General features: G+C 38.6%; 3 protein-coding genes across 6 annotated transcripts in view; all 3 read left to right on the top strand.

The window, feature by feature from the left end:
• LOC116847290 (G-protein-signaling modulator 2) overlaps window positions 1-5,054 on the top strand; it is a 5,918-nt gene extending 864 nt beyond the window's left edge. The window contains exons 2-8 of the mRNA XM_032822139.1: window positions 524-889; window positions 1,189-1,331; window positions 1,440-1,679; window positions 1,807-2,284; window positions 2,391-2,602; window positions 2,693-2,837; window positions 2,937-5,054. Of these exons, the coding sequence (XP_032678030.1) occupies window positions 524-889; window positions 1,189-1,331; window positions 1,440-1,679; window positions 1,807-2,284; window positions 2,391-2,602; window positions 2,693-2,837; window positions 2,937-3,140 (1,788 nt within the window). The 3' untranslated portion in view covers window positions 3,141-5,054. The remainder of the gene's footprint in view (window positions 1-523; window positions 890-1,188; window positions 1,332-1,439; window positions 1,680-1,806; window positions 2,285-2,390; window positions 2,603-2,692; window positions 2,838-2,936) is intronic.
• A 1,227-nt stretch (window positions 5,055-6,281) lies between these two features.
• On the top strand, window positions 6,282-11,668 carry LOC116847299 (androglobin-like). The gene is made up of 8 exons (XM_032822150.1): window positions 6,282-6,494; window positions 7,055-7,127; window positions 7,210-7,431; window positions 7,649-7,768; window positions 7,857-8,068; window positions 8,292-8,745; window positions 8,831-10,746; window positions 11,008-11,668. The coding sequence occupies exons 1-8, from the start codon at window positions 6,282-6,284 to the stop codon at window positions 11,596-11,598; spliced, it is 3,801 nt and encodes a 1,266-aa protein (XP_032678041.1). The 3' UTR covers window positions 11,599-11,668.
• Window positions 11,669-13,639: 1,971 nt separating this feature from the next.
• Window positions 13,640-17,017, top strand: part of LOC116847286 (fibrillin-2-like) — a 26,666-nt gene continuing 23,288 nt past the window's right edge. The window contains exons 1-3 of one of the 4 annotated variants that reach the window (XM_032822127.1): window positions 13,640-14,170; window positions 14,677-14,959; window positions 15,897-16,195. In XM_032822127.1, coding sequence (XP_032678018.1) covers window positions 16,059-16,195 — 137 coding nt within the window. In that variant the 5' untranslated portion in view covers window positions 13,640-14,170; window positions 14,677-14,959; window positions 15,897-16,058. Of the gene's footprint in view, window positions 14,960-15,896; window positions 16,196-17,017 lie in introns of those variants that run through there. The other 3 variants (XM_032822125.1, XM_032822126.1, XM_032822128.1) reach the window with 3 other exon arrangements.

Below are 17,017 nucleotides of genomic sequence, written 5' to 3'. Positions count from 1 at the left end.
TCTCTCTCTCTCTCTCTCTCTCTCTCTCTCTCTCTCTCTCTCTCTCTCTCTCTCTCTCTCTCTCTGCAGTCAATAAACGATAAAATGTCATATCCATACTCGATATCCTTTCTTTTATTACACGATATCCTGCCTTTTATTTTTGATTAATTGAATCTCTTTCTTGTGGTGGTTTACACGCTTATAATACAAGATAGAAATAGAGGTTTATTTGCTTTGTATATTTCACTTATATATTTAAAACATACAAAAAAATTCAAGCAAATCAGAATTTTTATATTATTAACTATTAAGTATGAAAAAAAAACCATTTTAATTAACTATTAAATATGATTAAACGTTTGATGCCTTTTTCAAATAAGTATCTGAAATTGTTCCAACTCAAATTTAATTTAGTCTAACTTTCTTCTGATATAATTATTACACATCTATCTCCATGTTGTAACAAGTCTATGATAATATTTAACTAAACATTTGTTCTATGCTCGAAATAATATTTCAATATATTTTTACTATGTACCAGAATAGCGAGAGATGGAATATGTGCCTGGAATTAGCGCTGGAGGGCGAACGCCTGTGCAAGGCCGGCGACTGCAAGTCCGGCGTGGCGTTTTTCCAGGCCGCGATCCAGGCTGGCACAGACGATTTGCGGACGTTAAGCGCGATTTACAGTCAATTGGGCAACGCGTACTTTTACCTGGGTGACTACGTCAAGGCGATGCAATATCACAAGTTAGACCTAACGCTCGCCAGAAACATGGGCGACAAATTAGGTGAAGCTAAGTCTAGCGGAAATTTGGGAAACACGTTGAAAGTTATGGGCAAATTCGACGAAGCCATGATATGCTGCAAAAGGCATCTGGAGATATCGAGAGAGATCGGGGATAAGGTATATCTCGCCGATAAATTTATATATAATAAAAGAAATATAAAAAATCCTTCAAAATTTGGAATTATATTCTTTACGAGAATCAATCGATTATTCTTATTGATTCTAATCAAATCTGTATTATTCTTATTAATTTTAATTAAATCTTACATAATTTCTTATTAATTTTAATTAAATCTTACATAATATTCTTATTAATTTTAATTAAATCTTACATAATTTCTTTGGAAACAATTTCTCTCAATTTCGATTTATTTTAAGAATATCTTTGTCACTTATAAATTTATCATTTTGTGCAGCTCAGTGAAGGAAGAGCCCTTTACAATCTAGGAAATGTGTATCACGCTAAGGGTAAACAGGCAAGTAGGATAGGTCATCAGGATCCCGGAGAGTTCCCCGAGGATGTTCGACAATGTTTGCAACAGGCTGTGCGTTATTACGAGTAAGAGCTTATCCAACTCTTAAATGCCTCTAATTACCTATTAAATGTGTCCTATCTACGTTGGAAACTCACATACCAAGCACAATGACACTTTTTTCTGTCACACAGAGACAATCTAGAGTTGATGAGAGAACTGGAAGATTCCGCGGCACAAGGTAGAGCGTGTGGTAACTTGGGCAATACGTTTTACTTATTGGGCGACTTCCAGCAGGCCATTTATTATCACAATGAACGATTAAAAATCGCCAGGGACTTTGGCGATAAACCGGCCGAAAGAAGAGCCAATAGCAATCTAGGAAATTCACACATATTCCTAGGCGAGTTCGAGAAAGCCGCGCAGCACTACAAGTAAATTTTATAGTTTTATTGGCTTAAGTATGTCGTGTTAATGATAATTATCGATTACAGTTTACAGCACGATGTTTAATTCGCGACACTCATATAATTGCCAATAAAGATCTCGATTAATTTCCAGGAGAACTTTAGTCCTCGCACAAGAGTTGGGCGATCGCGAGGTGGAGGCGCAAGCATGCTATTCCTTGGGCAATACATACACTCTTCTACGCGACTATCCGGCGGCTATCGAGTACCATTTGTGGCACTTGAGCATAGCCCAGCAACTCAAGGACCGCGTCGGCGAAGGACGCGCTTGTTGGTCGCTGGGCAACGCGTACGCCGCGATGGGTAATCACGAGAAAGCATTGCACTACGCGAATCTGCATCTGCACATCTCGAAGGAACTGGAGGATCAAATGGGACAGGCCACCGCACAGATGAACGTCGATGACCTGCAGAAGATCCTCGGCCTAGAGAAGAGCCAACAAGAGAGCAACAAAGAGAATCTCAACACGCAACAGAAAGTCGCCGCGAACGCAACATCGAACGTCTCAACGGCCACACCCTGCAGGTACAGACTCAGGCGGCAAAGTATGGACAATCTAGATCTCATCAAGGTTTGTACAAATCTTCTTCAGTTTCAAGATACCGTGAGGTTCACGATTATTTTCTTTTTATTTCTCTCACTAAATAAATCTAATCGACTATCTGTTGTTTGATTAGCTCACACCTGACACCAAGCAAAAAGATCAATCGGAAGACATGCTGCACAAAGGCGGCAATGTCGCGTCGCAACAGAAGGAAGAAGACAATTTCTTCGATCTGCTGTCTCGCTTTCAGTCGGGCAGAATGGACGATCAACGTTGCGCGCTTAACACGAAGCACAACCCAAAATACCGGACGATCTCGCCGGAAACGTCCGATATAGAGGACAAGTATGTGGAAATATTCAAAGGGACGATTGTCCACAACATATTGTGTTTTACTTTTAGAACTAACGGACACTTGGCAATGTTATTTTGCAGAGACGGAGAAGATTTACTAGAATTAATCGCCGGGATGCAAAGCAAGCGGATGGACGAGCAACGAGTGACATTACCTTACCTGCCAGGACTGAATACCAATCAGGACGCAGACGATTCTTTCATCGAGATGCTTGTCAAGTGCCAGGTACGCGCAAAACCACTGCATTATCACACACTAAAGCACGTCGCGCGACTCCTACTGAAAAGAGAACAAAACACGAGTGCAAAACACTGCGAATTTTAGAGTTCACGTTTGGAGGATCAACGAAGTCCTCTGCCAGCCGCATCAACATTGCAAGACGCCGAGGAGGAAAGAGGTCGAAGGACCAACGGAAACGCTCAATCAGGCTCCACCGTGCCCGAAGAGGATCTTTTCGCCCTAATCCAAAGACTTCAAGCCGGACGAATGGAGGATCAAAGAGCTTTCGGTCCCGGCAAGGCGTGTTAGACTTCCAGCAAACAGTGACTTAATGATAAGTCATCATGATACGTTCCATTAATCGAATTCCTTCGCCTTATTTACTCTCGACTACCCTTGACCGATTTTCTCACCGTTCACTCATCATCGCGATGCTATTTTCTCGATTACTTGATAGAAAATCAAAGGCTGGAATTATATGAACGGTTACTACAATTTGGTTCCGGCGCGCGCGCAGCGCGGGTTCTCTTTCGAGCAGGCGATGCCGACTCGAAATACCTGATTGCAAGAATCATGGTCAAGAAGCATTACACAGAAAGCAAGAATACTCTCTTAGGTGTTGCAGGAAAGTCAATAAAATCAGAACAATACTTGTGAAAATGATGACTCGAAAAAGATCGAATTAATTCTGTTTTTGTCAGTTGCTCTAATACGAACATACAAATATATTAGAAAATATAAAAAGATATTAGAAAATGTCAAGAAATATCTCTTTTGCTATCTTTTCCTCTCTTTCTCTGCCTTAAATATAAGAATTACTAGAAGAATGAGCTGGTTTTTGCACTCAGGTCTTCGATTCCGTTCGGATTAAACTTAATTGTATATTTATGTAGACTGTTATATCTACAGTGGAGGACAAATGATATTCTCGTAATATTCAGAATATTGATACTCTCAATATTCCAAGACCGATCCCTAGAAGTCAGTCGTTGGAGCACTAACATGCTATACCGTGTAGATTCTTTAATAATGAATCACTTATAATAGCGTAAGGCATCGCGTTATCGTCAGGATGAGTGGAAATCCTTAGAAAACAAGGGTGACTGGGTAAATGAAACCTTTCGGAATCCTCCAAGTTTTTGTAGAAATATACGTATTTAAAGGAAACAATCACATACTCTCGTAACGGGACTCTCTTCCGCGCCTCGCTCGTCCAGCTGTTTTGCGCCATTCATTCAGGCAATCGCTCTAACACAAATCTAACGACGCGCGGTCGATAAAAGTAAACTAATATTAAACACAAATAACTTATACACCTAAGAGAATAGTGACGTATGCGGAAAGTGTGTTTACAATTGAAAATATCCTACAGTGAATCTAAGCGAGCGACCGAAAGTCGAGCGATGCTCGCATGTGCGGGCGAAGTCCAAGTCTCTGCGTGAATTCTCTGTAGCGCGGCGCGTTCATTTCGTCGTCTGATTGGCGATCGCTCGCTCAGACCAGTTAAGTGACTTATTATTCAAGAATTCATACGGCGAGAATTAGCGTAGCATTTCAAAACTAGAGCACACAGAGTCGTGCGAAAACATCACGGAACAATGCGATAATGAACAACTCTTTCATTGTCCGTCTAGTAATAATAACTGCCGTTAGGTCTTTTGGCTATTCGATCAAATGAATTACTACTATTGAGTGATTTGGTAGACACGCGAGCTACGTTCGATAAATAAGTTGTTTGTCAATCGTAGATGAGTCGCGATTGTTAAGTGAATAGTGCAAATCTTTGCAGACTGACGACTTCGTGATTTATGTGACATGCCAGTAGTTGTAGCGCATCGTGATTAGTATTACATCAAGAACATCATAATATCTGTTTCGTGCAGAGCTATAATTGCGCATGCAGAACATGTTTTACAAACACTGCCAATTCGAGAATGTGAATTCTTTTCAGACAGTTTGTTCGTAGTAGACATGCTGAAGACCCCTTAATATTTACTTCCGCGTTCTTTCACAAGAGCGTATTTTTATTATTTTATACATATATATACATATATATATATTTTTTGGTGCATACTTCAATTTACTTTTCCACGAGAAAAAGTGGGATTATTTTTTTAAAGAATATTACGTGTAGATATTATATAGTAGATGAGAGAGAGAGAGAGAGAGAGAGAGAGAGAGAGAGAGAGAGAGAGAGAAAGAGAGAGAGAGGAAAGAAAGTATCCGTAAAACGAATATCAGTGCCAAAGATTCTTGATACGCAGGACACTGTAAAAGAGCAAAAAAGGAATGGGGGAAGCCTATTGAATGAATCTGTATTGTCGTTGCCATGTGATCAATATTGTTTCTGCAAAACTTCGTTCTTATCGTAACAAAATATCGTAATAGATCTGTTCTTTCACTCTGCACTGCTGCGACAAGTTAGAATGAGACAAATATATATTTGTTTCACTCTAACTTATTGCACCAATGTAGCAATGCAGAGCGAAAGAACAGACCTATTGACGAAGACCGTGGCTGATGCTGTTTGAAGTTGGCAAAGTGTTACACGTCATCGCATTCATCCTCTCCACACTTAGAAAATTATCAAGATAGCCTTTTCTCTGTGCAAAGTACTTCCTCATTTTACCTTAACTAGTTACGACAAGTTTTCGAGAAATTTAACTTTTCGTGACATAACGATGCATTTATTAAATTGCTAACAAATGACTCATTTGCGGACCTAAATCTAGCTGATTAGCCAATTAAATAATGTACAAACATGGAGGATGTAACTATGGCGTGCTGTCTGTTCTAATGATCAAACATTTAATTCCGTCACGATTCAGGTGTTGACTTAGCGACGAACTTAACTGCAACGACGCTGTTATTTACGCTAAAAAGAAAGAACTATCGATAATATACATGAGAAATAAGTTGAAAATTAGTTCAACAAGAGTGCAAGAATAGAAATATATACTAATTACCGAATAGGTTGCTGAGTATCTTTTACTAAATATTGTTATGACATTATATAATTACGATAAATTGTATATATACATAAATAGCTTTGATTTCTTCAATCAAAGAGCCAGAATATCGCTGAGACAATTAAATGACAAATAAATTACGCTGATCGTAGATTTTTCCTAGAAGATTTACCATTATTTTCTAGGATATTTTAGATTATGATTACTTTTTAGATCATACTTTTCATGAAACTCTCGTTACGCTAAATATTAATGACATAGGTTCTCTGTACTAATCAAATTGTTATTTTTATTTTGCGACTCTATGCGGAAATATAAATACATTCCATTCTGTCCATATAATAATGTATAATATACAGAAGATCAATAAATGTATACTTTTTCCAAAATAGGTGTTTAACATTCAACTTGCCACCCTCTAGAGATACCTTTGTCCTCTGAATATATCGCCTTTCTTTCCTTTTAAGATATTTTCCGCAACATGTCGGACAGATCGAAAAAATTCTTTACTGCTGAAACTAATCATCATTACGCTGTGAATACGTTGTGGCCGAAATGGAAAGATTTCGATCTAAACAACGAAAAATGGGAAACTTCTACAGATGAGTTATTTCTGGATGCGGAATCTGTCAGGATGCCTAGGTCTTTGGAGCCTTCTAAGTGGTTACGAGCGAAGGATTTAGAGTATATGACCGTAATTTTATTGCTATTTTAATTATGCGCTTCAGATAGTATGTTGATGTAAATTAATCTGTTGTATTCTCTGAATTTAAACAGTTTAAGTTAGATTAATAATGTATTGTTTGCAAACATGGAAACACACACTCTAGGATCCTTTGACGGTGTACGCATCGAACAGCAAACATCTTGATTTAATCTCAAACAATAAGCATTTGTTGCATAGTGAGGTATTTATTTTATTCTGTGCAAGATTTATCAGACTGCAAATTGCTACAAAGTACTACAAATAAGAATAAATAAGAGAAACAATGATAATAATAGGAATTTTTAGTTTATGAGATGGTTCATTTCTGCACTGATAAACCTGCAATATTGCGGCCGAGAAGGGTTAGAAATCAGTGGAGAGAATCCGAATTTTGTCTGGATCAGTCGCCATGAGCCCTGGCATGGTTGGATGCATGTATATTCTTTAAACAAGGCTGGAAAAGACGCCCAACATCGACCCATGATAAATCCGAACGGTAAATATATTGTATTAAATTTTATAAAACATTTCTTTTAATCTTTTTTTAGCTCACAGAAAAATTGTTAAGCCTTATTGGCCTCGAGCTGCATCGAAAATCTGTTAAATCTATTTTCCTTCACCGTAATTAAATCGATTAATATATAGCTTTGGAGATCCGTGACCTCGATCAACGTAACGAACAATGCGCGACAATATTTTTTAGGGAAGTACATCGTAAGATTACATCACATAGGATGTTGGCGCCGCATTGTGGTAGACGACACTATCCCCGTCGATCAAAACGGCACACCACTTTTGCCACGCACTTCCAACGCCACAGAGCTATGGCCGATGCTTCTTGCCAAAGCATTGCTCAAAATTAGCTCATTGACTTGGACCGAACATCGCGAAATCATTGATTTTCATTTAATTTCTTGTTTAACAGGTAGATATAACATGTCCTTCATCATTTTATAATCTTACTTCTCACTATATTTTCTCTCATTTACCTTTTAAAAGAGATTTGTTCCTCCAAACTTTATTTTATAACTTTTATTAATTTTATTTACCTACTACTGCTGTGTGTTACTTACCATTACTATTTACTACTACTGCTGGCGAAAATTCTATACTTTTATATAACCTAAGTTTAATGATAACAGGTTGGACCTGCTTGACACTAAACATCGCCCATTTATCGTGGCAAGATAAATGGGACTTCCTGACCAAGTATTCTGATCATTTTATGTGGTCACCACGAACTGTTGAGAATCACGTTCCAGGTCTGTATATGTCGGATAGATTTACTCATACAAACTTAGTTACCGACACTTTGTTTAATATGATGTTACGTCTATTTGCATTTCTAAGTAAAAAGCTCCGAAAGTGTTACAAACAATACGAAATCAAACGAAACTCTGCGGTTACTCGCCCAAGTCGGGAAATCTCAACCGATCACGCTGTTTCTGCAGTTGCATGACATGCGAGAACTCGGAAATGATGTGGTACCCGGTCTATCGCCTTGTTGGGATCACGTAATCCATGTTGTCCAATCACGCGATATTCCTCTAAATCCCAAAGACGTAAGAATGAGTCGCAAACACAAATCCTGGATTTCATTATTTTTCTTCTTTAAGAATAAAATAACTCTGCGTGAGATAAAAACCTAAGAAATATATAAATCAAACATGAATATCAGTAAGAAAAAAAAAGTATTAAAATGTATTTTTACATATTTATACAGTTCTTCAAACATATCTCTTGTCTGAATTTTGTGATTGACTCAAAATTAAATCACGTCCTAAGGTAAAACCACCGTTGGAAAAGTGGAAACTGCATCGCTGGTTAAAATGGGCCATTTCACAGGGTATAATTGATCCTGCTGATTACTTTGTCCCAATTCGTTACTTGAGAGTGATTAGTCCTCTGCAAAAGTACAACGAAAGACCTACTTACGTTTACGACAATGTCAAAAACAATTCAATTCTTCCGGATAAGATCAAACAGTTTAATAATGTTAAGTGGAAAACTAAGTCTCAGAAAGAAGGAAATTCGTGTACCACGACGAAAAATGAGGAAACTGGTGACATTAGTCGATGGATCGACTTCAATAAAATGGCACCGTACGTAACGAAAGTGCATCTGTTTTATAAACTGGAGTACTTTCAATGCTCAGCTCAAATAACAAATGAAATGATCAAATTGAACAACAAAGATCGCAAAGCAACAGGCACGAATGAGAGCAAAGAAGAGAAAAAAGGTATTCCGTACTTATACTTCAATAAGATATCATCTACGTATCTCCAATTATAAAAGTCTTCTCTCTTCTATTTGAAACCTTGCAGACAACACCGACAGGTCCTACAAGGTTCAGAAATCCAGATACAAACCTTTGTATTTATTCTGCGATTCTCTGGAGAAGAAATTCTTCCTCATTAGTCTTTGCGGTGCACCGAACAAGAAGAATACAAATTCACGCAAGAGGGATTATCTCACTCTGGAAAAGCACAATTGGTTCTTCGAGGCGAATCAATCGAATCAGTTAGTGACTATCTACACTACCGGTATCAAGTCAACCGTCGTAGAAATGGAAGCTGGCAGACAACTTTTGCGAATTGACGGCAGTCCGAAGTTCAGCTTAGTGATTATCTCTTCTGACACAGCTTTTCATCTTGGAAATAAGGCAACTGTGCAGCAATTGATGACCACAGAATCGCATAGAATAAAACAAATGTCGGAGATAATCAGCGACAGTCTTCGTAAAGCCTATCAATCATTTGGGAATGAAGACTACTCGATACTGTTAAAAAACTATTACCAAAGCTATATGCCCAATTTACAAAATGTTACTTCAGAAGATGACATAAAGTTTCTTCGAATACTAATACATAATTCCTTCATGGAAGAACAAGTTCGATTGATCATGGAAATCTTCCCTAGTAAAGAACATAAAAGCATTCTTAATTCAATGAGAGTGTTCTTCCTGAATCCAAATATTAGACTAGAATATTTCGACTTGGTACGAACTCAGAGTGACTTTCAGGATCTTATAACAGAACAAATGTCAAAAATACCATATTTTCATAAACCAGACAGAGAAATATTGGACCAAGCAGCCTCGAAAATTCAATCCTTCTTCAAAATGGCTCTTATAAAACAATATAAGTACCTTCATAATTCCGATCACGCTCAACACACGCAAATTCGCGAGAAACTTTTGGAAATATCCAATCTACTTGACTCATCCGTAATAAGTCAATTGCTAAGGAATGTCATCAAACGTCACGACAAACTGCGTGACTTATATCCTTGTTCTAAGGACTTTGTACATGTTCTACATTTTCAAGAATTTAAGGGTATTTTAGAGAACATCAAATACGACAAATGGTTTCCAATTGCTAGAATGATCGTGAACCCTAGATCTTCCGAAACAGTGTTCGCGGCTTTCGAATTACTAGTTGATCTTCCTCACTTCACACTTCGTGTCTTCAACAACCAAAGTTATCGTGAAATGACGCGTATTATAAACTGTGTGACTCCAGGTCGTTATGGATATCATCCAACCGGTTATACGGTGTTTGCTTATGGATGGAGTGGCAAACAGCTCTTCAAAGAGATCGATTGGACAATTCATATCATCACCATAAAAGGAGATCCGATATTCTATCAACTGAGCGAACAATGGATTCCGTCCTTAAAAACTAAACCACCTAATCTGGTAGTTGAAGAACTGACCGCTATATACGTGCCGAATGCTAGAAATTGTATTTCGCGGTGGATCTTACAAGCAATGTCGGGAAGCATTATCTCGATGAGATTGACAACTTCTTATGACATGGTAAAAGTTAGAGTGAAACTTACTGATGAAGAGGAAAATGTTTTGATCAACATGGATGGTGGTTCTACGATCTTGTTGCCTTTAGTGATTTTAAATCAACCCACTGCGATTCAAAATTATTATGAAGTCAAAGATGAAAATGCAAGCATTAATGAAGAGTTTGCAATAAAAGAGAAGAAATTTTATTATTTGGAAGCATTTGTGCTTAACAACAGCTGGCCTCTTACGGATATCGAGTGGACTATCGTGAGTCAGATAAAGGACAAAGAAAAGTTTGAAACAAAGACACAATCTGAAAATAAAATATCAGCATCCAATTTGGTGACGCCAAGGAAAAACACAAAACAATCCGTAAATAATCAAGTTTTAGAGTCGCCATATTGGACTCTTCAAGTTGTTACAAATGCTAAAAATGCAGTAGAAGTATGTATATACAAAAGTTTATCATATACTTGTGTGTTAATTAAAGGATATATTTAATTAAGGAATATATATTATTGTTAATTTTGAAAGACGTATTAATTTATAAAAGCTTGTAAGAAAACATGTCGACGAGTGCAATGTGGATAGCCACAAAGTTAATATAATTTTTAGTGTTGATACTTACAAAAACGTGAATTTTTGCAAGTTATTTTTATCTTTAATACTAATTATTCGGTATCACAAAATGTGTATTTTCATTAGATTTGTCAAGACAAGAGGAGAGAGCAAGAAATAGCACAACTGAAGGAGTCCTGGTGGTCGAAGGATCCAAATCAACCAGAACGTGGAAGAAAGTTACGAGAATCCTTCCTAAATATGCACGCCTTGAAAATTGAAGCCATAGTATTTGAGCCAGAACAAAATGAGAAAGTATCTGATACAATAGAAACAGAAGATATGGAATTTTGTCGGTCGTACGAGAAGCAACGCAGAACCCTGAAGCCACCAGAATCTTACCATCTACCTCCTTTGGATCTGACAAAATACATGACGAAAAACGAGATCGTGACAAATTATTACGTGAGAAGGAAAAGCGACTATCAGATACTGAGAGATCAGCATAACGTCAACATCATCGATAGTCAAAAGAATTACTCCTATTATTTGGAGCATTTAGCAAAATTGATGAAAGAACAACTTCGGAAATACGCAAAGATGTTTGACAAGAAAGAAAAAAATTTTTGGAAGAGGAGAGCTCTGGTGGATGATGCTTACGAATCGAGGAAAGTCTATATTGATACTTCGACATCTCCAAAAACGAGAATCAAGGAGAAGAACAAAACGATAAATTAAAACCTTCTTAGAGTGGTAGATAAATATATTAATTTGTGTGTTTCTGCTTATTAATTAATACGTCTAAAAATGTGAGGAAAAGCGTACATAATTGTAATAATTAATAAGAGAATTAATTAAATTGTGAACTAATCAGAACAAGGCAAGAGATTCACGTCTTTTCAACCAAAGTTTAGTAAAATATTATAAAGTTGCTTACGAAGATCTTGCTTTAGCAAGAGTGCTGTGTACTCGCGAGAGCTACACTTGCTTCGCGTTGATGACTGTCTACGATCTACCTTTTAATGATGCTTCTCTGATCATCCAAGAAAGAAATAAAAGCGATCCGTCCCGCCCATTTTTCATTCGGGACCAGTCCACGCGTCTAGTAAGATTATTATGGCACTACGAGAGAAGACGTCTACGCGAGAGGTCTAGACTAAGTGCTCCGAGATGTACAGTGTCCGCAATAAATAGCTGCTGGTACGGTAACATTCTCACTATCGCAAAAACCATTGCCAGTTTAGCTAGAAAAGTTGAAAAATAACATTGATAGGTTCACACTTTCGACTGGAACTTCAACTCCAAATTAACTTTCAATTTCCACTCAAATTTGGAGCTCGATTTCGACCTGAGTGCCAATTTTCTCTCCGATCTAATCTGAATTTTAATGTCTCCTTTAATGTTGATTTCATCTTTGCTTTTACGCTCTGACAGCACGGCCAGTTAGTAGTTTACAACTCGCACTCGGTTCAACTTCCTAACTGAAATAAGTCGAACCATCTATCGTACGCGTTGTACGTCGCGGCAGCGTACGCGTTGATTGCAGGTGCAGCTGCTACCGCACTCGAGATCGACGGCAGCCGAGCCAGTAATCACTGTCGATTATGTTTGTGTTAGACAATCTCTGTCGCGCAATGAATTACGATCATCGTCGAGCGTCGTATGCAAGTGTGTGTATACTTGCAGCGTGATACGATGAGTACCGTATCAGATATTCAACTTTCGAACGCATAACTGGAAAATAACTTCAATTCTTCGTGAAACGACCTTCTATTGTGAAATAGTATATGCACTGATGTCCGACACGATGTCTCGAACCCACTTAAGTGAGTATCTCTACTTTGCATACCGAAAAAAAGCTTTCGATTTCAGGATAACCCGAGAGGAGCGAGTAGCAGCGTCCTTGACATGCCTCGTTTACCGTCAGGAATTCGCATAAGAAAAGTCGAATTAAAAGTTCTTCCCTAGCCGCCTAACAACGTGCGGCAAACTGCATTCTTCGATCCCCCTTGTCACTTGCATTCAGACAATTAAAGATGATGACACGATTCATTATACAGTAGGTATTAATTATTGCAAAATTATAAATGACAGCTATAGAGCTCATTGACGACGAGACAGTCGCTTTCTCAATAATAAGAATGTGGAATTGCAAATTGAAAAATTGTCGTATGTATCGACGCAGTATATCGCATCTGTATTTACGAATACAAAGCAAGCGGCTGAACCCACGTGGGTGCGAAACGCATCATCGCTACGAGAGGCAGACGAGCTGAGAGATTCCGTGGATGCAGAATGCGAGTGGGGAGCGATTTTACGAGGCGTTTTATCAGGCATCTCTCGGTCTCTCTCGACTTGCGCGAGTCATCCCGGCATACCGAGTCGCGCTCGGATACGCTTTATGCGTCCCTATTAGCTGGGTATATCTCGGCTCTCGGGGTTTCTTTCCTCTGCATACTCGTACACGTGCGTGCCTGTGCACGCCACTTCGTCGTCACGTTCCCACCCGCATCATCGAGATCCGAGATGAAGACCCTAAAGGGTTGCGCCGGGTATGGTCATCCACAATGATGATTACGTAATGCCGACGAAAAGGATCGAGCCGATACATAATCCATGATTCTTGATTCCACTCGAAATTTCTTTTAATATACTCGTTTTATCTCCAAATCTCTCCAAAAGATTATTAATAATTCTGAGAAACTGTTATCTCACGACATCTTATTTTTCTCCTTTACAGAGAAGACTTACAATTGATTGAATAACGTGCACCAAGCTCATCAAGGAGGATCGTTGAAACAAATTAATACCGACAAGTAAATTGGCACAAGCAAAAGAGATTTAATCACTCGACTTCCGCTAATTTTACACAAATCGCACGACTGATCGATCGAGCATCGAAGTGCATCCTTTCAGAGTGTACGCACGTGTGCGTGTCCGTGTCTTCGCACATGCGTAGTGTTGACAGCTAAGTAGAAGGGTTGGGCCCGTCGTCGTCGTCGTCGTCGTCTTAACTTAAAGAGGGAGAGAAGGAGATCGACATGTTCCGTGGACCAGAGGAAGAGAAGAGAGACCGATAGAAGCAGAGAGCAGTAGATAAGGACGGTCAAAGATGTTGAGGAGAGAGAATGAGAGAGAGAGAGTCCTCCCAGATGAGTCCTCTCTTTGAGTTCACAATCTGCAGCTCCAGTCTCGCGCCGAGTCCCGCCGCGGCGCATCCTTTCGGGGTCCGTCTCCCTTAGGATCGATCTGTCTTGAACGGGCCAAAAGATCTCATCACTGATCCGTCAGAAAATCGGAAGTCGCTAAGGTGTTCGGCGATCGCGAAGAATTGGATCTTTTATATTAACTTTCGATTGGTGACGTGGATCTTTTGATTGAAACCTGTACGCGCTATTGCCTCTTGGATATTCCATCGATGCGCTACTGTTCAACGAAATCGAAACACCACGAAGAAATGTGTCTTACAAAATTTCATCTTTTTTTATTATACGTTAATAAAGCCAATTTTCGATAGATTAAGTTCTATTAGTAGACTCAAAAACGCAACTAAAATTGTTTGTGCTAAATGACTTGACATTAACTAAACTAAATTTAGAGAACACATTAATATTTCGGTGGTGTTTCGATTCCAATGGCGCGCATTACTTCCTATTGTCGAAACATTACGGATAGCAATAAACTTCGAAGTTCCAAATTTTTTAGGATAAGACGATCCATTCGTAATTTTTTTCTGATTTCACACGTTTCTCTTAATAGAAAAGACAATATTTTTTATTGAAAATATTTGCTACCATATCATCAATTATATCGTAGATTATTCGCGGCGCGGACCTAGGATATTGGATTGTGAGACACGACTTGAAGAGTGCTGACTCGAGCGAGCGATTTTTTGACGGTGATCTTTGATCGCGGCTGCCGGCTCGTTTACGCGTGATCGCACGCGAAGTTGAAGATCATCAGGCCGGACACAATTAATTGCGATATGTGCGATCGTCGATCGGCCCACGCGTGTGTCGCAGATCTGTTTGCGCGAATATTTACGAGCGGTTCGTGTTAGTTATGGAATAATGCTAGACTGCTGATGGTATAAACACAGGTATGAAAATCTGGGATTTTTCGACTTTTCATGATAAACATTTCATTCTCTCAAATAAGAGAAGAGATTGTTATCCCTTCTAACAGATAAGAATGCCTCTTTCTTTAAAATAGATAACAATAGTCGATTCAAACGGTTTAAATTCAAACGGAGAGATTTCGATCCACTCCTAATAAAACGTGCGAATCAAGTCTAATTTTTCTTTTTCTTTTCTTCGCGAGAGTCGTGCAAGTTTATAGAATTTTAATGATAGGCTTCGTCAGTTCAACTTTTGCGTTATGATAACGAGTGAAAGCCGCATGGTCCGTAAATTTGAAAAAAACACTTAAAGCCTCTTTCTTTTTTATCTCGAAAACGAGTAACAGGTATAATTTGTTACCTATTTTTCACAAAAAAGACTACAGATGTTGCATCATTACATAACAGGATTAGCGTGATAAAAGATATACGAATGTTAAACAGATGTTCTTGGAATAAAGAGGCACATACAACCTATAAAATATTTCTAAATTAATAAGAGAAAAAATATTAAGTATCCTTAAAATTAGGATAAAATTTATAGAGTATTTTAACGCACAGATAAATTATTCTCGCGGCGGCAGTACGAAATTATAATCGTAAATTCTCGCCTCTTGTTCGCCAAAACTCTGCTCGTGGATATTTATATCAAGAGATAGTTGCTTCTATCTCATCGTACTAATTTGGCGCTTCCGGAAAGGCATCACAGTCACAAGCGAATTATCGCGTGTTGTCTTTCTCGGCGCGAATGCACGCGGCAAAATAGCGGGTGGCCTAAAGAAAATACACATAGAATTATATAAAAAAAACCACAGGTTGTGTATAAATCGTTAACTGTTTGCGGAACTCGAAAAGAAAGATCAAAATTAATAACGGATAACAACCCAACACGTTATAAAGGATATGAATATCCTTGTAGACGGTGGAATGATCGCAACGACTTGGAGAAATTCCTCGAGATCGATCAAGGATCATGCGTGTTAAATGCGCGAGTATCAAAGTTGCAAGTTAAAAGGATAATCCAGAACAATCGAAAGAGAAATCAGATCGGGGACAGGAAGCTGCGAATCCTTTATGCAGGATGTCTGCATTATTATTAGCAGCCTGGATCGTCCTGGCATGTTGCTTCGTTCAGGATGGTGCAGCAACGGGGCAACGTTATACTCCGAGTTCCACCCAAGACTTGGACAACACCCTACAATCAGTGGCACCCCTTGGGTGAGTACTCGCGATATTAACAGCTGATCACAACATCGTGGAACATTAGCAGCCAATTTCCTGATTGATATGATCGCAAAATTCAGGCCGCCACTATGTATGTGCTGGTTTATTGATACGGTTCAAGTGAGAGTTTCGCGATCGGCAAAAATCGATATCATAATGGCTTCTTGAGAACGGCACTCGTAACGATCACGTTGAAGAAGATTGGGATAATTTTATAAAAAAGGAGGATATTACAACAAAGTGGCCCAAAAATATAGTTTTCATTTGCGATATATTAAAACAAAATATCATTTTTTATATAATTTGTAGTGCAAAATTGTAAAGGAAGAACAAGATATTGTGCAGGAGTACTTTATACAAATTTCTCAAATCTTTAGAATCTATAAAATATCGAAAACAATGTTGCATCTTGGCACAGCATATTTTGGCGTCCTTCAACAACCACAGTCAATCACTTAAAAAGATTAAATCATCATCTCGTTTGAACAGCGTAACAACCCGGTATTTCGCTAATAACGCGGTTCTCTCTAGAATCCGATGATTCTCTTGCGCGAGTACCGTCCTCGTGAGTTAAATGGCGCGATAACTTCTAATTGGGTTATCGGAGTGTTACGTTATACACAGCGCGTTGAATTCTGTTCAAGTCGCGTCTATTTTTCGTAATAAAAGTCAAGTTTCGCCGATAATATCTTGCACTTGCGCTATTTTTATGCGTACCGCCGTTCTCGGTTCCGTCCGCCGCAGATGTTTTCGCGACCATGCCGAAAGCTAAATAGGATAATAAACGGGATTAGCCGCATACATACATACATCCAT

This window comes from Odontomachus brunneus, unplaced genomic scaffold (assembly GCF_010583005.1).
Source record: "Odontomachus brunneus isolate Ranch 3 - 2012 unplaced genomic scaffold, Obru_v1 Obru_scaffold_076, whole genome shotgun sequence".
Taxonomy (NCBI): Eukaryota; Metazoa; Arthropoda; class Insecta; order Hymenoptera; family Formicidae; genus Odontomachus; species Odontomachus brunneus.
The sequence above is the reverse complement of the archived record's forward strand: the minus strand, read 5'-3'. Positions and strand labels throughout refer to the sequence as shown.

Bases quoted from the DNA above. Each gene is read 5' to 3' on its own strand.
- LOC116847299 (XM_032822150.1), top strand. From the start codon at position 6,282: ATGTCGGACAGATCGAAAAAATTCTTTACTGCTGAAACTAATCATCAT. The intron at 7,432-7,648 runs GTAGATATAACA...TAATGATAACAG, and splicing joins TTTAATTTCTTGTTTAACAG to GTTGGACCTGCTTGACACTA. The intron at 10,747-11,007 runs GTATGTATATAC...TATTTTCATTAG, and splicing joins ATGCTAAAAATGCAGTAGAA to ATTTGTCAAGACAAGAGGAG.